The 19,532-nt window shown below is 47.1% G+C and overlaps 1 protein-coding gene across 1 annotated transcript; it reads left to right on the forward strand.

Moving 5' to 3' along the window:
• The first annotated feature begins 1,921 nt into the window (after positions 1-1,921).
• Positions 1,922-17,616, forward strand: Tdrd6 (tudor domain containing 6). The gene is made up of 5 exons (XM_048445203.3): positions 1,922-7,990; positions 10,932-11,053; positions 12,573-12,662; positions 15,575-15,638; positions 17,097-17,616. The coding sequence occupies exons 1-5, from the start codon at positions 1,945-1,947 to the stop codon at positions 17,135-17,137; spliced, it is 6,363 nt and encodes a 2,120-aa protein (XP_048301160.3). The 5' UTR covers positions 1,922-1,944; the 3' UTR covers positions 17,138-17,616.
• The last annotated feature ends 1,916 nt before the right edge of the window (positions 17,617-19,532 follow it).

Raw genomic sequence — 19,532 nt, forward strand, 5'->3', positions numbered from 1 at the left:
AACAACCAATTCTGTCCGGTGAATAACAGAGTCACCAAGAAGAGACATTCTTGCTACATACTGTTTTAATGTTTTATTAATACACTCATATGTATGAATATTTTGCTTGCATGTGTGTGTCCGCAATGTACTTGCCTAGTTCCTGCAGAACAACAGATTCCTTGGAACTGGAGTTACAGAAAGTTGTAAATAGTCATGTGGATGATAAGGGTGGTACCCAGATCCTTTGACCTATCTCTCCAGCCCCAAGATTGTGTGTGTGCGTGTGTGTGTGTGTGTGTGTGCGCGTGTGTGTGTGTGTGTGCGCGTGCGTGCGTGTGTGTGTGTGCGCGTGTGTGTGTGTGTGTGTGCGTGTGTGTGTGTGCGTGCGTGTGTGTGTGTGTGTGTGTGTGTGTGTGTAGGTTATCATGGAGTCCAGAAGAGGGCATAGGATTATCTGGAGTTGGAGTTACAGGCAGTTATGAGCCACCCATGGTGGCAGGATTGAAAAGTGGGTTCTCGGTGGGGGCAGTGGGTACTCTTAATACCTGAGCCATCTCTCCAGCTCCTTGCTATTCTTTTAATTCAATGTTTGCTTTTCTTCCACCATGAAAAAAAAAGAGTTACAGAAAAAAATAGAATTGACTTTTTTCAGGATAAGAGCATCGTGGAAAAGTAAAAGTTCTGAGAAATCAAATTTGTTCATTCAATAGCTAAGGTGTATTTCATTTCCTCCACCTCAAGCAGGCTAGTGGGAAACCAGGGGATAAATTGCCGCATAATGGGGAAAGAAAGAGTTCAGGGAGATGTAGAAGCGTGGAGCATACTGCAATTTAGTTGGGCCAGGACCACAGTTAAGTACTGTCTTGTGTTCTTATATATTCTGAAAACTGCAATGTGATGAGATGGATGGACAAACTGAAAAGTCCCCCAGGGATGTATGCAGCCTTGTGAATGCATCACAAATCTAATGCAGTTGTCTGCTAGGCTCACCTACATTATACCTGCATTTTCCACACCACTTCCACACCCCCTTGACAGCGATTTCTACGGTTTTCTTTGTTAAAGAATTAGAAGACGGAGAAGAAATCTAATATAGCAGACACAGCAGGAGTTGAAGAAATAACTCAGTACTCTTGGTTCCCCCACCCCCACCCCACCCCAGCATCTTCTTATGTGCTCATCCTGAATCCATAAAAAACAAGTCAGGGAAGGAAGCCACACCAGAGAAAGAGCTGGGAAGGAACTATTGACCTCGGGCTTAATCGTAAGACCCTAAGGAATCTGTCATTCATACATGAAACAGGGTCATAGATTAGAGAGAGGCTAAAGCAACCTGTTCATGGTCTCCAATGCACCAAACAACGCGGAAATTCATCTGTGCCCTGCGCAAGCGCACTGTTGAGCCTCAGCTAGGCCTTGCCTAGAAAAATGAAAGTTCCAGCCTCAACGTCCAGGAAGGCACCGTTGGCGCCTCCATTTTTTTCCTTCCCGGTGGCTCTTCAGGAACTTCAATGGCTCGCACCTTGCCAGGCGCGCAGCGCTCCATCCACTGCAGGAAAACCCGAAAGGAAGTGACCTCCCGGACCTGCCCTCCTAGTGGATCTCAGTCAGTCCCTCCCACTGAGCATCCCCGAATCAAAGCCTCCTGGAAAGAAGGAGGCAGCAGTCTAATCCTGCCTCCCCCAGGCTTGCTGGCGGTCCCCGGGTGTCCCCTGTGCCCGGAGGTTACCGTCCAGGCCGCGTTGAGGTCCCCCGCGCCGGAAAGGCGAGCCGCCACGCGCTGCCGGCCTGCGAGGCGCGGTGGGCGGTTGGCCGGCCGCCGGCTGCTACCAGTCGCGAGTCCCCGAGGCCCTGCGCTGGGCACCTGGCTGAAGGGTCGCCTCTCCCTTGCGTCGGTGACCCCGGCCTGGCCAGGTGAGACTGTCTCCGGACGCGCTGGGCAACTCTGCGCCAGCCGCAGACATGAGTTCGACTCCAGGGTTGCCCACTCCGGGGGCCTCCCTAGCCCTGCGGGTGTCCTTCGTGGACGTGCATCCCGAGGTGATCCCGGTGCAGCTTTGGGGACTGGTGGGCCAGCGGCGGGAAGAGTACGTGCGGCTGAGCCGGGAGATCCAGGAGGCCGCAGCCACGCAAGGCCCGTGGGCTCTGGGTGGGGCCTCGGCATCGCCGGGAGAACTGTGCCTGGTGCAGGTGGGACTCATGTGGCACCGCTGCCGCGTGGTCAGCCGCCAAGCACAGGACAGCCGTGTCTTCCTGCTGGATGAGGGCCGCACCATTACGGCTGGCGCGGGCTCGCTGGCACCGGGGCGCAGCGAGTTCTTCCACCTGCCCTCGGAGGTGCTGGGCTGTGTGCTGGCCGGTCTGGTGCCTGCGGGCGGCGGTGGCACCGGCGGTGGCGAACCCCAGCACTGGTCCCCCAGTGCCGTGGACTTCCTTAGCAACCTGCAGGGTAAGGAGGTGCACGGACGGGTCCTGGACGTGCTGCTCCTCCATCGCCTGGTGCTGCTGGAGGTGCCCGCTGTGTCTCAGCAGATGGAGGAGCTGGGCCTGGCCAGGCACGTGCCAGACAGTCTCTTCCGCTCGCTGCTCAAACGCTACCTGACTGCAGCTGGGCTGGGCTGCTCTGGAGCTCCAGTTCTCCCTCGAGCCGCCCCCAAACAAGAGCATCCTGGCTTGGATTACTTCTATCCACAACTGCAGCTGGGAGTGACGGAGCCTGTGGTTGTAACCCAAGTGTGCCATCCCCACCGCATTCACTGCCAACTTCGGAGTCTGTCGCAGGAGATCCACCGCCTCTCTGAGAGCATGGCTCAGGTATATCGGGCGCCCACGGGGACAGAGGATGAGGACTCGGGCAGTGCCACCTGGGAGGAGAGGGAGGAGAGCCCAGACAAGCCGGGGTCTCCCTGTGCCTCCTGTGGCTTAGACGGACAGTGGTACCGGGCTCTCTTGCTTGAGACTTTCAGGCCTCAGCGCTGTGCCCAGGTGCTTCACGTCGATTACGGCCGAAAAGAGCTGGTGAGCTGCAGCAGCCTTCGCTACTTGCTGCCCGAGTATTTTCGAATGCCCGTGGTGACTTACCCTTGTGCTCTCTATGGACTCTGGGACTGTGGGAGGGGCTGGTCTCGGTCACAAGTGGGTGACTTGAAAGCTCTGATCCTGGGCCAGGCGGTGAATGCGAAGATTGAATTTTACTGCTCCTTTGAGCACACGTATTATGTCACCCTGTACGGGGAAGACGGAATGAACCTCAACAGTGCGTTCGGAGTACAGTCCTGTTGCTTGGCTGACCGGTTTCTTCAGAGCCAGGGGATAGAGGAGGAAGAGGAGGAGGAAGCGGAGATGGCATTCCAGTCTCAGTCCCCTGCCGAGGAGATGGAGGAGGAAGTTTCGCCCCCTTCCTTAAGACACATCAGGTTGAAGATGAACGCTTTCTATGACGCCCAGGTGGAGTTTGTGAAGAGCCCTTCGGAGTTCTGGATTCGCCTGAGGAAGCACAAGAGCACCTTCAGCAAGTTGCTGAAGAGAATGTGCAGCTTCTATTCGTCGGCTAGTAAGCTGGATGGGGTCGTGCTGAAGCCGGAGCCCGATGACCTCTGCTGTGTCAAGTGGAAAGAAAATGGCTACTACCGGGCCCTGGTCACCCGGCTAATCAGCAAGAGTGTGGAGGTGTTCTTGGTAGACAGGGGGAATTCGGAGACCATGGACTGGGGCGACGTGAGGATGCTGCTCCCCCAGTTTAGGCAGCTGCCAATATTGGCTCTGAAGTGCTCCTTGGCTGACATCTGGCCTTTGGGGAAAAGTTGGAGCCAGGAAGCGATTTCATTTTTTAAAAAGACAGTACTCCACAAAGAATTAGTGGTCCACATTCTCGATAAGCAGGATCATCAGTACGTCATAGAGATTCTTGATGAATCCAGAACAGGGGAGGAAAACATTAGCAAAGTCATCGCCCAAGCTGGATATGCCAAGTATCAGGAATTCGAAACAAAAGGAAACGTCAGGCTCAGTGCCCACTCCCCGGGGCACGGTTCAAGTCATTTTCTTGCAGAGTCAAACAAAATATCTTCTGCCAAAAATGTCGAGGGAGAACAGAAAGCCAAGAAAGACAATAAACCCGTGTCTCTTTCTGAAGCTTTGACCGATACAGTCAGCCTTTCGAATGTTCTCACCGGACAGACTGGCCAGGACAGAGAGAAGGTAACAACCGATTATTGTCTCCTTACGCTGAATTACCTGAAAACGATGCCAGACTGCTGTGGTAAAGGTGAGCTGGAAGTGGGCAGTACCGTTGACGTGAAGGTGTCTCACATCGAAACCCCGGGCTCCTTCTGGTGTCAGCTGGTGAGGAACGCGCAGGGATTCCAAACCCTGATGTGTGACATTGAGGACTATTGCAAAAGCGAACCGGCTCCCTACGAGGGGGACACACGCGCCTGTCTGGCAATACGCACAGCGAACGGAAGATGGTCCAGAGCCGTGATTAGTGGCGCGCCGTCTCTGGAGCACGTCAGGGTGGTGTTTGTCGATTATGGAGACAAAGACGTGATAGCCGTGAAGAACATACTTTCCGTCAGTGATGCGTTTCTCAAGGTCAGAGCCCAGGCTTTTCGGTGCAGTCTTTACAATTTAATTCAGCCCACTGGTGACGATCCCTTTGTTTGGGATGGAAAGGCGGTGCAGGCTTTTAGTGGGTTTATAGATGACGCTTGGCAGAATAACTTAGAATTAAAATGCACAATCTTTGCTTTGGCATCAAGGCGTGATGAAGAGTGGTTCAATGTTGTGGACTTGCTGACACCTTTTCAGAGTGCCTGCCACTTTTTAGTAGAAAAGAGACTTGCGCGGCCAGTAAAACTTCAGAAGCCTCTGGAGCCCTCTGTTGAGCTCCATTCTTACTACTATTCTACGCATGACCTAAAAATCGGAAGTGAAGAATTGGTGTACATAACACATGTTGAGGACCCTTGGACATTTTATTGCCAACTCGCAAGAAATACAAATATTTTAGAACAATTATCATACAACATTATGCAGCTAAGTAAAGCCTTGCTGGACTTAAAGGCCTCCCCCTTGACCCCTGGAACTTTGTGCCTTGCCAAATATACCGATGGTAACTGGTATAGGGGAATAATAGAAAAAGAGCCAAATAAAATCTTCTTTGTTGATTTTGGAAACACTTATGTAGCGAGTGACCATCTGCTCCCAATCCCTCAAGATGCCTATGATGTTCTGCTTTTACCCATGCAAGCCGTTAAATGTTCATTATCTGACATTCCTCACCATATCCCAGGAGAGGTTACAGCGTGGTTTCAGGAGACTGTTTTAGATAAGTCGTTGAAGGCTTTAGTGGTCGCCAAAGACCCAGATGGACGACTGATTATAGAACTCTATGATGAAAGTGTCCAAATTAATGCTAGAGTTAATGAGAAGCTCGGGCTCCTTGGTTACAGAAACAGCACGAGAAAAAATGACAGAGAGAATGAAATAGTCCTCTGCGTGACCGAAACCCTTGAAGACAGAAATGAGAACGCGAAGTCATCACCTACGGAGTATTTGAGTAAACCGGGAGACTGCAGATCACGCAGTAGAGAGATAATGGGTGACTCATGCAAGATCAGTCCAGCATGTAAGGAGCTCAGATATTCACAAGGCTCCACAAAGGCCAATCTAGTCACATATCAGGAGTCTATGGGAAACAAAAATGATGGAGGATTTCCATTAGCAAGAGAAAAGAAAGAAGATAGGTTTGGCAACTCACCCACGAGTGCTACCAAGCTAGACTCCGCCCTTCCTGAGAGGAGACTGGGGGAACCTGGCAGCAAAGACCTGCCTCCCAAGCTCTGTGAATTCCCGCAAAAGACAATAGCGCCTGGTTTCAAGACCTCTGTGTATGTCTCGCACATTAATGACCCTTCAGATTTTTACATCCAGCTGATGGAAGACGAAGCTGAGATCAATCGTCTTTCAGAGAGATTAAATGACGCCAGAACAAGGCCCCCGTGCCACACAGGCCCGCCTTGGCAAAGTGGAGACGTGATACGTGCCGTTTTCTCAGAAGATAACTTGTGGTACCGAGCAGTGGTCCTGGAACAGCAACCCAACGACCTTCTCTCTGTACAGTTTATAGACTATGGCAACACGTCTGTGGTCCACACCAACAAAACGGGTAAGCTTGGCCCTATCGATGCCGTGATACCAGCACTGTGCCTCCATTGCTCCTTAAGGGGGCTCTTGGGACCCGATATGGCAAGCTGTAAGGAGATGGTGAACTACTTTTCCCAAAGGACGGATGAGGTTCAGATAAGATGTGAATTTGTTAAATTACAAGGCACCTGGGAAGTGGTTCTTGCGGATGAACACGGAATCATAGCTGAAGATATGATTAGCAGGTTTCCATTCAAGGAAAAGGCTCAAATGGGACTTACTACCCAAATCATGAAAGGGGACTGTTCAAAGTCCACTGCCAAACCTAGCACTGACACTTCAGTGTTTCTTAACTGGAATAATTCGAAAGCCAAGTCGGTAAGAGCCTATGCCACCGTGATAGACGGACCCGAGTACTTCTGGTGTCAGTTTGCTGATTCTGAGAAGCTGCAGTATTTAGAAACCGAGGTTCAGAGTGCTGCAAAGCAGCTGGTGGATCGGAAAAGCTGTCTCCAGTGTCCCCGAATTGGAGACCCGTGTATCGTGAGGTACAGAGAAGATGGACATTATTACAGAGCCCTCGTCACTAACGTAGGTGAAGATCGCCTTGTATCTGTCAGGCTTGTGGATTTCGGGAACATGGAAGACTGCGTGGACCCGGAAACACTCTGGAACATCCCGTCTGAACTTCTATCAGTCCCCATGCAAGCCTTCCCATGCTGCCTGTCTGGGTTCACCGTCTCTGGCGGGGTGTGCCCTCAAGAGGGAAATGATTATTTTTATGAGATAGTTACAGAAGATGTGTTGGAAATAACATTGTTGGAGATCCGGAGGGATGTTTGTGCCATCCCCTTAGCCATTGTGGAGCTGAAAAGCAAGGGCGAAAGCATTAATGAAAAGATGAAGAAATATGCTAAGATGGGCATTCCCAAGAATGACCTATACTATGAGAGGCATGGTCCAGAGAGAAAGGGAGGCTTTGTGCCCACCAGTCCTGACCTTGACCTTAAGAAACCAGGTCATAAAATGGCACACGAGAAGACATTATATGTGGAAGGCAGGACAGGTGAGTTCTCAGAGAGCATTGAAAAGGACTTAAACGTTGAAACCAAGCCAAGTAAATTCTACGAACGTAGCACCCATAACATTTTTGAAGCTCTGGAGAACTCACGCCAAGGTAAAATGGGTTCTGAGAGGCTGGAAGGTAGTAGCATGGATTACCATTTTGTGGACAGAGCCAGGTTTGAAGACAGCTACCACATTTCAGGATTTAACCCAATAATGTCCCACGCTAGTGAGCCGAAGGAGTTATCGGAACTGAATTCACTAGAGGTACCACTCTCTCCCGATGATGACTGCAAAGAATTCTTAGAATTGGAATCCATTGAGTTACAGCACTCTCCTATCGGGGAGGAAGAGAAAGAGGAGCTAGGACTGGGGCCTCCGGGGGCGCCGCTGTCCCCAGGCTGTGAGGCAGGGGCCGCTCTCGAGCCATTTATGGTGCAACTTCCCCTGGACTGTGAGGTCGAGAAACAGCTGGAACTGGAACTCCCCACGCCCCAGCTTTCTTTGGATGACAGTATAAGTCCTTTATCGGCAACTGTCAGTCAGGACATCCAGAAGCCCGAGTGTGCCGAGGATGAGATAAAATCCAGCTGTGTGGCCTCTTCCGATGGCGGCCAGAGCATGCTGCCACTCCTCCACCACGGGAAGAGCAGCGATTCCCCCACACACGAGGAAATGAACATATTTCAAGAGGAGTCTCTACAATTTGAAAACAGAGATAACACAGCTGCCTTGTTACCTCTGTTCTCCGAGGAAGACGCCAGAGACGAGAGGAAGTGTGGGAGCGCTGTACCAGGTGTGTTGATCTCTTTCAACTTGGAGTCTTTCGGTGGTTCTTGTTTGTTCTCAAAACATGGAGGGTAGCTATTACATGAGTTACTTATAATTTTCAAGAAATGTTAAACTCAAGGAAAGTACTCATATTTGCATTTTGCTTATCTGGATTTTAGAGAGAGAGAGTCTCTGTCTGTAACCCGACTAACCGTGAACTCCTGCGCCTTCTGGCTCAGCCTCTGGGTGCCGGGATGACATGCCTGCACCACTGTGCCTCAGCAGGAAGGACATTTTTAAGCATGGAAACCACAGTTGTAAACTCAGTGTGAAATGACAGAATATTCATTCTAGGTTTAAACCTAAAATGACTAAGAGGCTAGGAGTTTAGCAGTCAAGAATATTTACTGCTGTGGCAGAGGCCCCAGGTTTGGTTCCCAGCATCCACCTGGTGGCTCATACCATATGTATCTTCAGTTCCAGGGGATCTGACCCCGCTTTATGACCTCCACATGCTCCTGCATGCACACACTGAGGCCCTTACACACAAAATAAATACTTTAAAACCTGTGTCTAAAAAAGGACAATCCCATGTGAACTGTAAGGAATTGTATGTTAAAAATCAAGACAGTATAAGTTTTAAAAACATGGCCTTCCTTTAGTCAAGGATGCCTCTAAATAAATTTACAGTGGGGATCACTTTGCCTGTTGCTTTTTTCCTGGACCTGACTGTATCATCTGTTGATTTTGCCGTTCATGTAGAAACCTTTAAACAAAAATTAGATTTAGAGAGCTTCTTTTAATCAAAAAAAAAAAAGCCAAGTCAGGAGAAATCTCAGAGTGCAATGGATAAATATTAACTGTCTTACTTGCTATTTTCTTTGCTTCTTAAAAAGATTTTAAGGAAACAACAAAACTCCCACAATTATTATTAGTTTAAATAATAAGAGCAATCTTCTGGAAAACCAGTACACGTTGTTCACTGCTGGGCCATCTCTCTAGTCCCAAGAAAATAACAACAAAACAATGAAAGTCACGTTAAATGGTTACCCCTCTTTACTTTCCGTAATCAACCTTGTGCTTGTCAAATATCTATATTTATATTGTTGAATTTGAACCATGATACAAAAATAGAGAAAGTAACAGTTTAAGGAGAATGAAAATCACAGATTCTTACTACCCAGAAATTCTTAATGTTGACACCATGGTGCAGTCTCCTCTGGCCGCATCTTAGTCCCTGTCGCAAACAGTTTACAACTTAGGAGCATCTTGTACTGGCATCCAGGGTTGAAGCCCGTGCACTAAGCCCTGAAAGCCCATTCAGGGGGTAGCGAGCTGGCTCATCAGTCAGTAATACACAGTGCTCTTGCAGAAGACTCGAGCTCATAACCACCCAGGTCCAAGAGATCCCTCTTCTGGCTTCTGGGTCCCCACACGTGTGCACATATGCACACCCAGGTTCAAGTATAATTGAAAATCAGATTTTTTAAAAGATGTTCAGAAAGGGTGAGAATCTTTGGCAGCTGTATTTCATACAGCTGGCTAACATTTGAAATATACAAAGATCTTTAAAAATTATAAACATTTAAAAACCACAAAATTTTCTGATCAATAACTTGACCTGAGTAGACAGGTCAAGTCTACAATAAATTGACTGAGTAGACAATTCTCAAAAGAAGAGACGTGAAATATTTTTAACACATTTAATGTCCTTGACCATCATGGAAAAGGCAAATTACAAGTACTTTGAAATTCCTCGTCCAAGGGCTGTCATCAGGAAGACAAATGACAGCAAATGTTGGTCTGGATGAGATGAATGAGGAGCCTTTATGCACCGCTAGTGGGAGTGCAAACTGGTGTAGTCACCGTAGAAATTGGTATGGAGATTTCTCAGAAAAAAATAAAAATGGAACTGTCATAAATACAGCCATCCCTGGGATGTACCCAAATTGCTCCTAAGTCCTCCCACGCAGTCCTGCTGCCTTGATTAGTGTTTCATGGTAAAACACCTTGACCAAAAGCAACTTGGGGAGGAAAGTGTTTGCTTTGTTTTCTAGCTTGTCCGGCAAGTCATAGCCAGAATCTCCAGCCAGGAGCTGATACAGACGCCACAGATGGGTGCTGCTCCCTATGGCTTGCTCACCACCAACAATGGGATGGGCCCATTGTGATGTCATCAGCCATGAAAATGCAGCCCAGGCCTGCGCAGAGGCGGACCTTAGGGAGTCATTGTCTCAGCTGAGAGTCCCTCTCACCAAATTACTCTAGCTTGTGTTGACATAAAACTAGCCGGCACACTTGCTTATCCATGTTTATGGCTGCATTATCCACAAAGAGCTGTGAATGAATCATCTGGATGTCCATCAGTAGATGATTCAACAACAGAAATGTGGTAAATATACTCTGCAGAATCTTAATTAGCCACAAAGAAAAATGAAATCATGACATTTGCAGGAAATTGGATGGAACTGGAGATCATTAGGTTAGGCATATAGCCCAGACTGGAAAGAAAAATACCTTTTTTTTCACATGCATATCCAAGACTTTATTTAATGTTTATATATGTATATATGGTAGGGGATAGGCCACGAAGCTGGGACACCTTCACTGATAGTGACAGTACCAGCTTTCAGTAGTAATCTTAAATTGTTAGAGGTCAAATCTAATGATGGTTTTTAGTTTTGTTGTTTTGTGGACATAGTTAATATTATATAGAGTTGGAACCCCATATACATACACATACACACATACATACATACATACATACATACATGTATTATATATTATATATAATATTATATATTATATAATTGAGGAAAGAGATACTTAGAAAATCTACTAACATATGCCTTGCATGTAGCTGATTAAACACGGACAGTAAACTTAGACTAGGAAAGCGCTTCTCTTGCATGTCTCATGCCAAGGTGTTAGGCTATGCACACTGAGTCTTTCTGTATTCAATTCAGGAGTTCAGCTACAGAGCACCTACACTCTGAAAGGCTTCTCTGTGGGATCGAAATGTGTCGTGTGGTCAAGGAACACGTGGTCTAAGTGTGAGATTCTGGAACTAACTGAAGAAGGAACAAGGGTAAGGGAACGTGAAGGACTTTATTTCAAGGGGTGCATGCTGTAAGAGCTTTACTGATGTCCCCAGACTGTCTAAGATCCCAGGGCTATTGGTTTATCCCTGCTCATCTCTCTTGGCACCTTGATGAAGTTTGTGAGAATCAAATCTACCTCACTTTTTAATGAAAGCACTGGTATTTAGGGATTTAGAGATTGTTGTGGTATTATTTTGTTTTGTTTTCTGCAATCTGGAAAGCCAGATAGTCTAAAATTGCTGGCCTCTTCTTTAAATTCCTGGGCCTTGCCCTGACTTACCAAGTCTGAATTTCTGGGGATTCAGGAATATACATTTTTTTTTTTCACCATTAAGACTGAGAGATGGCTTAGGGACTAAGAGCATTTATGCGCTTGTGGAGGAACCCAGCTGGGTTCCCAGAACTCCTGTCAGGCAGCTCACAACCACCTGTAACTCCAGCTCCACTGGAACTGGCGCCCTCTTCTGGCTGTTTGTTAGCCATATGTCCCAGAAGAAAAATGCCATGTATTCTTTTTTTTCACTTGGCATATCCAAGACCTTAATGAATTGGCCCTGCATGTGTGTGGTGCATATAAAGACAAGCAGACACGCACACGCACACACACACACACACACACACACACACACACACACACACACACGCACACACAAATAAACAAATCTTAAAATAGGAGAACCACTGGGTAGAATGTACATGAATTTCCTCAAACTTTACACGGGCAACACATTGCTGAGTGTTTCTGTAGATTTGTTTATCTTGTTTGTTATTTGAGACAGGATTTCTCTGTGTAGCCCTGGTTGGCCTCAAATTCAGGCACTTGCCTGCCTCTGCCTCCAAAGTGCTAGGATTAAAGGTGTGCACCACCACATCTGGCTCACCACGTAATTAATTCCAAATTATCTTTAAATATTTCCTTTACCCGTTTCCTCTTCTGAGAAACACTTTGCTATTGACTGTGTATTTTTCCCTATAGCTTCAAACTCTACTCCCAAGGAAAAGCTGTACATCTGAGTGTGTGAGCATGTAGAAGCAGACTTGGGGGGCGGAGAGAACAGTGTGTACTACATTCTATTGTCTTTGCCTGACTGTAGATCTTTTTCCATAACATTTGGAACACTTGAGGTCTAAATTTTAATTATTTTTTATCTCTTAATATACATATTCAATCAATGTGTTTATACTAGTGCGTTTAAAATAGAGGGTAAAATTTAATATAACCATTTTCTTTTCTTTTGAGGCAATGTCTCATGTAACCGAGGCTGGCCTGAAACTATATGTAGCAAGAGGTTTCCTTGAGCATCCAAGCCCCCTGTCTCTACCTCTCAAGCATTGGGACGACAGGCATGCATCTCTACCCCTGGGGGCTGAGCCTAGAGCTCTGCATGCTAGGCAAGGCCCCTACCAACAGGGCCATATCCCCAGCCACTGATGAGATTGTTTTCACTCTTACAGTTTGTGGAGTTTGCCTGGTTTTGTTACTAAGTGGTCCCTTTCCTCTTGTAGGTGTTGAACCTTTCAAATGGTGTGGAGGAGACAGTAAGCCCCGAGAATGTCTGGAATGGTATCCCCAAGGTAGATCCGAACCCCTCTGAGGTATGACTGTGTGAGCATTGTCTAATGAAAGCATTGTTATTCGTTTTTCAAGACAGTTGGACAAGCACTTTTCAAAGCCCCGGTGTTAGGAAAAATGAAGGAGAAAAAAAAAACTGTATCAGCAACAGTTGAGAACATCAGTATCAAATGTTTCTGGGGCTGGAGGTCACGTATCACTTTGGGAAACTATTCATTCATGGTTTACTCCTTGAATTTTCACTTTGAGGTCGAAGAATGAAAGGAAAATGAGCCAGGTGGTGGTGTTCATGCCTTTAACTCCAGCACTTGGGAGGCAGAGGCAGGAGAATCTCTGAGGTTGAGCCCAGCCTGGTCTACTGAGTGAGTTCTAAAATCGCCAGGACTACACAGAGAAATCCTGTCTCATAAAAACAAAGGGAGGGAGGGAGAGAGGGAGGGAGAGAGGGAGAGAGGGAGGGAGGGAGGGAGGGAGGGAGGGAGGGAGGGAGGGAGGGAGGAAGGAAGGATAGGAAGGAAGGAAGAGAAAAAATGGTACTGATGTCTCATATGGCATATTTTTGATAATAAAAAAGAACAAAAATTAGGACAAAATTTAAAACGAAGTTGCTGGAGGTAGCTCAGAGCTAAGATCACTTGCTGTTTTGCAGAGGACCTGAGTTGGGCTCCCAGCTCCCAGGTTGGGCAGCTCCAGGGGATCTGATGCCCTCTTCTGGCCCCAAGGACACATGCACTCACCCTGCACACACCCACACAGACACACCCAATAGCTTAGGCTTATTTCTAACTAGCTCTTATAACTTAAATTAACCCATTTCTATTCATTTACATGCTGCCACATGGTTCCTGGCTTGCTAACTCATCTCCTACATGGCATGCTTCCTCTGTGTCTTCTCATGATTCCATCCTTCTTCCCAGAATCCTCTGTGCCTGGAAATCCTGCCTAGCTATTGGCCATTTATCTTTTTATTAAATCAATCATAGTGACATAACCTTACACAGGCCTACCCTCAGTGCAAAGGTAATACAGGTGGGGATGGGGAGTGAAACTCCACCTACCGTGTCCCAGTTTTCTTGTCATTGTCTGCCCAGTTGTGTCCAGAAAGGACAGCTGTGATGAGGAGAAGAGAGAGGTTAGGGAGCCAGCTCACTCCATACTGGCTGCACCCAGAAGGCCGGAAGCAAGGATGACATACAGAGCCTGCAGCATCTTCGGAGTGTGTGGCTGCTAACATGGTGGGCTTTGCTCTTTACCCCTTTGTGGGCCACAGCAGCTGGTTACAATTTTACTCCACTTCTTTTCCCTTCTGCTTGGCTCTCACTGTGGATTTTGGAGAGCCCATACCCAAATATAGGTATGTAGAATTCCAGTTGGATAAAATGCCTGTAGTCGCCAAAGCCAAGTGGGAGGACATAGTTAGGAACACCCGAATGGGACATTCGTAGATACAATTGCTGGTGGCCTTAACTAAGCCAATCAGCAGATACTGAGAAGCTACTTAGGAGAAAAGTGTCACCATTGTTTGATTTGGTTACGGATGGGACTTAAATGACCCTCTCTCTAAAGTGGGCAAGCTCAGATAATACCCACTTACGCGAGTATTAGGAGTCACGTGTGCATTACTTTATGACACATGAAGCCATTCGTGTCTAGGTGTCTTTCTGATTTCTTTTAAGAATTTTTGTCTGAAGTGTCTTAACCACAACATGTCTTACCAGTAAGCTTCCCTTGCATATAATGCTACTAGTTATCGAAGGGACCATAATCATTAATAACTCGAGTCTCACCATAAATGGTAGTAGCTATTTGAAGAATGATGGCCCATTTCCCATTTTTTTCAAAGCTTGGCTTATATTTTTTCTTTTTTTCTTTTTCTTTTTTCAGTTCATTGAGAGTTTCAGGCAATGTGTTTTGATCATATTGACCCCTCCCCCCACCCAACCTTGAACACCCCCTTCCCCAACTCTTCCCAGGACCCCTCCCCTTCCCTACCTACCCAACCTTAAACCCCCCTTTCCCTAGCTCTTTCCAGTCCTCTCCCCTCCCCCACCCACAAAACCTTGAACCCCCCCCCCCTTTTCCCAGCTCTTCCCAGGACCCCTCCCCTTCCCTACCCACCCAACCTTAAGCCCCCTTTCCCCAGCTCTTTCCAGGACCCTTCCCCTCCCCCCCCCCCCAACCTCGAATCCTTTTTGTTTTCTGCCCTTGGAGACTGATTTGTGCCGCCCAGCATTCTTCTTGAGCGTGTGGTTTTGCACTGGGGCATAGTTGACTTAGCAGAAGCTTGGCTCCTGAGAAAACTGTCGCCTCTTCTCCCGGTTGCCAGTGTCCGCATGGGATTTAAGGCTCAACACCCATCTCTGTGCTGGGCTTGGGCAAACTTGGGTTTGCGTAGGACTTGTGTGTGCTGTCTTAAGATCTGTGTATGCAGCTGCCCTGCTGGCTTGAGAACACATGTGTAGCCAAGCACTGCCCCTGGCTCTTCTGCAATTATCTGAGTTTTGAGTGCAGGTGGTACAGTATGAATGTTCCCATTAGGGCCAAGTAAACTGCATCTTCCCAGGCTGGCCTTGAGCTTCCTAGATAGTGGAGGATAACCTTGAACTTCTGACCCTTCTGTCTCCTCCCCCAAGTGCTAGGACTGCACACTAGCACAGCCATTTGCACAAACACCTTCTCCTTCCTTCATCAGACAAAGCCACCAGGGTTGGGAGAGCATACATTCAGGAAAGGCACTCTCCTGCCTGTGTGGAATGTTCCCGCAAAGATGGGACTGGGAGGGAGAGCTTGGCAGACAGAGGCCTGTTTAGGATCCCGATGCCACTCATCAGGAATTTCTGACCACTTCTCGTCATCCGTGGTGAGGTTCTGACTCTAAACTACTCTGTGCTTACAACTTTAATAATGATAATAACTCAAAGGTTCCATCTACTAGGCCGCATTCCAAACAGTGGAGAAGGAGCTTTCCTCCGTGTCGTCGGTTGACACAGCCGTCAAAGGTAACCTGTCTGTCTAAAACCACAACCCCTTTGTCAGCCAGAATTCCCAAGACTTGGAGACACCATTAGCTTTAGTCTCTCAGCATCTGTGGGTGTCAGCGAAACCAGGTGGCGGCGGGGGTGGGGTGATAAAATGTTTAAATGTGGTTGATGGGGTCAATAAGAAGATTTGTTAAAATGTCCCAGGGAATTTGTTGGTGTTTTGAATACATCTTGGAAGTTAACATTTTAAAAAGCGTGGAATGGTTTTCTCGGGACAAACAAGATGGCTGGCATCAGTGAGCAGGGAAAGGCACTTGAGTTCAAACCTAGGGATTCACGTGGTGAAAGGAGAGAACAACATCTGCAGATTGTCCTCTGACCCCCACGCGCATGGGCTGTGCACTCATGAGCTGTGTGCACATGGGCTGTACCTAGCCATTCTCCCCATCCTGCAAAACAATATATAAAACCTAAAAGTTAGGTGCTTGCTCAGAATTACTTAAGTATTGAATTTATCTGTCTGTCAATCTTTGGAATCTTTCTGGACATGAGCTTATCTCCATGACAAGATTCAGTTTGTTGGCTATTCCCACAACTTCACATTTCTTTTTTATAAACAGTACCTGGGTGGGTGGCCATATGGCTCAGTGGGTATAGCGGCCCAGTGCCAAGCCCTGCTGACCTGCGTTCTGTCCCTGGATCCCATGTGATATGTTCCAATTTGCTTTCAATTGCACTGATAAACAGCATGACCAAAGCATCTCGGAGGAGAGTGTTTATCTGGGCCAGTGCAGTCACAATCCATCACTGAGGAAATTCAGGGCAAGAACTCGGGCAGGAGCAGAAGCAGAACCCATGGAGGGATGCTGCTTGCCAACTTGCTCTCCAATACATCACCAGCTACTTTTCTTAGGCCCGCCTAAAGACCAGTTTACCGGAGGGATTTTCTCAATTAAGTTCCTTTTTCCTCATTGACCCTAACTTGTGTCAACTTCAAAAAAAAAAAAAAAACAAACAAAAAACACCTAACCAGTACATGGTGTAAGGAGGAACTGACTCCTGCCAAGTTGTCTCTACTTCCACACATTCCCATACATGTCTCCATGCACACATGCACGCACATACACATATACTAGATAAAGTAAAAACAGACTAGGCCAGCATGCTGGTTCTTAGAATCACAGCACATTCAGAAGGAAATCAGCTCCCTGTGACTGTAGTGGAATGTGGGAAAGCCAGGCTAATCCACAAACTGATCAGTCACCTTGTATGCCCTCCTCATTCTAGAAAGAGATGAAATGAGCTAATTTCATCCTGTCTTAAGTAAGTGTTGGTACTAGGCACAGAGAGCCGGAGTATCAGAAAGGAAACACCTTACTTCTTTATAATGATTCTGGGTACCCCTTTGGTCATCCTTCTTCCTTCCTGCCCTGTTGTCTCGATGCTTTCTTGACTCAGACCTTTCTTCTGTTTCAGAGGAGTGTGGTGGTGACGCGGATTCAACTCTGAATATATAGACTTGCCAGTCAGAGGCTGCCTTTCACAAGCCACATGGTACCCACACCAAACGTAAAGCGTGTGACCCCTGGAAGCTGTCCTTAGGGGGGAAACTGATGTGTGATGGAAACTATAGGTGTCGGATTGGCGAAGCAGCCTGTTCATTGTTCTTTAGAGGCATCTGGGCTTGTCTTGCAGCCCGTAGTCCTTCTTCTCAGCCAGGATAATTTATTTTGCTAAACAATTTGCTAACACATTACTATATTCATAAAAATGGTATATTTTCAATATTGTTTATATTAAAATAGAAAATTCTAGGTTCATGATGAGAATGACAGGATGCTACCAGGCGGCCTGGCTGTTAGCAAAATCTTCAGAACCACTGTTTTGATTTTGAAACTTTGCCCCATTGGTCTCCTTAATAGGTAGCTGCTGTTCTGTTTCAACTGTGTACACAAATGCAACACAAGCTTTGAATAAAGGTTATGCTGAAAGCTGTGATAGTCTCATTTGAGTTTCTGTCTCTCCTCTGTAATTGAGGCATGGATAGGCTTGGTTACTTAGATCTGATGGTGCACACCTTTAACCCCAGCACTCAGGAGCAGAGGCAGTGCCCTCTCTTGTGAAACTGAGGACAGGATGCATAATGAGAAAAGAAAAAAAGAAATATTAGCTTTTACCTGTGAGACACGCAGCCGGTGCTTTTAAAATTCCATTTCTTTGGGGACATGTGTGTGTAGACACAAGCCTGCACGGGCACACATGTGCAGACCAGGATCCAGGGGCTGCAACTCAGGCCATCAAGAGTGAGGGCAGCCCCTTTCCCAGCTGAAACCTCTCACTGGCCTCTCAGCTGGTTCCCTAAAGGCAATTTCCCGTTTTCATGATGAATTCTGGGGTGCATACTGTGCAGGTTTCACAGAGGGAAAACAACTGAAGCTTTTTAGAAAAGCTGACTATTTGCCCGTGGCCAGTTGAAAAATGTGAAGGGCTTGGCTAAAACCAGATCCATCTCACTTCCAGGCTCATGCTTTGAAAACTGGTGTCCACGGGCCTAGCTATGGAAAGTGTCCAGAGCCACACTTTGGCAAACAGAGCCATGAGCTACTTACTTGATATGTGAGCTGAGTCGGCTGTGTACTGCCCTTAAGGTTTGCTCTTTACCCATGCTGTAGCTGTAAAACCTTCTGGAAGGGTTAAAATTGGGCAGAAGGATCTGGAGAAATGGCTCAGCCAGTAAGAGCACTGGCTGCTCCTCCAAAGGGCACTTGGTTGGTTCCCAGTAGCCACACTGCGGCCCACAAGCCTGTAACTCCAGTCTAGGGGATTTAGTGCCCTCTTCTGGCCTCTGTGGGCACTGCATGCACATAATGCAGGGACTTGCAGGCAAAAGCACTCAGGTACACAAAAGTAAATCTTTTACAATTTTTTTCTTAAAGGTTAGATACAAAAATATTACACACAACATGAAAGGCTCTTGAGATGTGTAAGGCACTATTCATTCCTCTGGGAAATGCCCAGTGTGCTAGTTCATGTTTTAAACTGTAGCTCATGGCATGCTTTCCAATCATTTTTCTCTTTTGAGCATCTGCACAAACCACAAACTGTTAAAAAAAAAAACAACCCTTGAATAAAAATTCCTTTCAGCCACAGCACTTAGCCATATCTAGAATAAAAAGGTACGCCCAATGCGAACAGTTAGAAAGTGTATTCTAAAAATTCTGGCCCCTGCTGTCCCACAGGGCATGGTGACACAGGTCTTTACACTCAGCACTCTGGAGGCAAAGGCAGGCAGACCTGAGTTCAAAGCAAGCCCCGTCTACAGGGTGAGTTCCAGACTAGCCGGGGCTACACAGTGAGGCCCTGCCTTGAAAACACAAAAGCATCATCATCAACAACACATGGGTATTACTTCAGTAAGTGCAAATGGAGAGGGAGTTGCATTGCAAAATGAGGAAGAGGGCAGACAGAGAGATGAGGGCAGACAGAGAGATGAGGGCAGACAGAGAGATGAGGGCAGACAGAGAGATGAGGGCAGACAGAGAGATGGCTCGGCAGGTAAGATGCAAGAACGCATACTGTTCTTACAGAGGACTAGAGGTCGGTTCTCAGCAGCAACGTGAGACAGCTTAGAACTGTAACTTCAGTTCCAGGAAAGGCAGTGTCCTTTTCTGGGCTCAACCAGCACCTGCACAAGTGGCAGGCGTGTGTGTGTGTGTGTGTGTGTGTGTGTGTGTGTGTGTGTGTGCACGCACAGGGAAGAGAGTTATTAAAAATTGAAAAACATGGCTTGTTCTTAAGATAAATGCAATAGATGTTTGGCTGACATAGAGAAATATTATAAATTACCAAGAGGGAGAGAAGACACATTATGGCCAGATTACAAAAGCCTTCAGTTTTGTGTTCAGGAATTTT

Source organism: Myodes glareolus, chromosome 18 (assembly GCF_982192425.1).
Source record: "Myodes glareolus chromosome 18, mMyoGla1.1, whole genome shotgun sequence".
Lineage (NCBI taxonomy): Eukaryota > Metazoa > Chordata > Mammalia > Rodentia > Cricetidae > Myodes > Myodes glareolus.

Bases quoted from the DNA above. Each gene is read 5' to 3' on its own strand.
- Tdrd6 (XM_048445203.3), top strand. From the start codon at position 1,945: ATGAGTTCGACTCCAGGGTTGCCCACTCCGGGGGCCTCCCTAGCCCTG. The intron at 7,991-10,931 runs GTGTGTTGATCT...TATTCAATTCAG, and splicing joins GTGTGGGAGCGCTGTACCAG to GAGTTCAGCTACAGAGCACC. The intron at 12,663-15,574 runs GTATGACTGTGT...TCCATCTACTAG, and splicing joins TAGATCCGAACCCCTCTGAG to GCCGCATTCCAAACAGTGGA.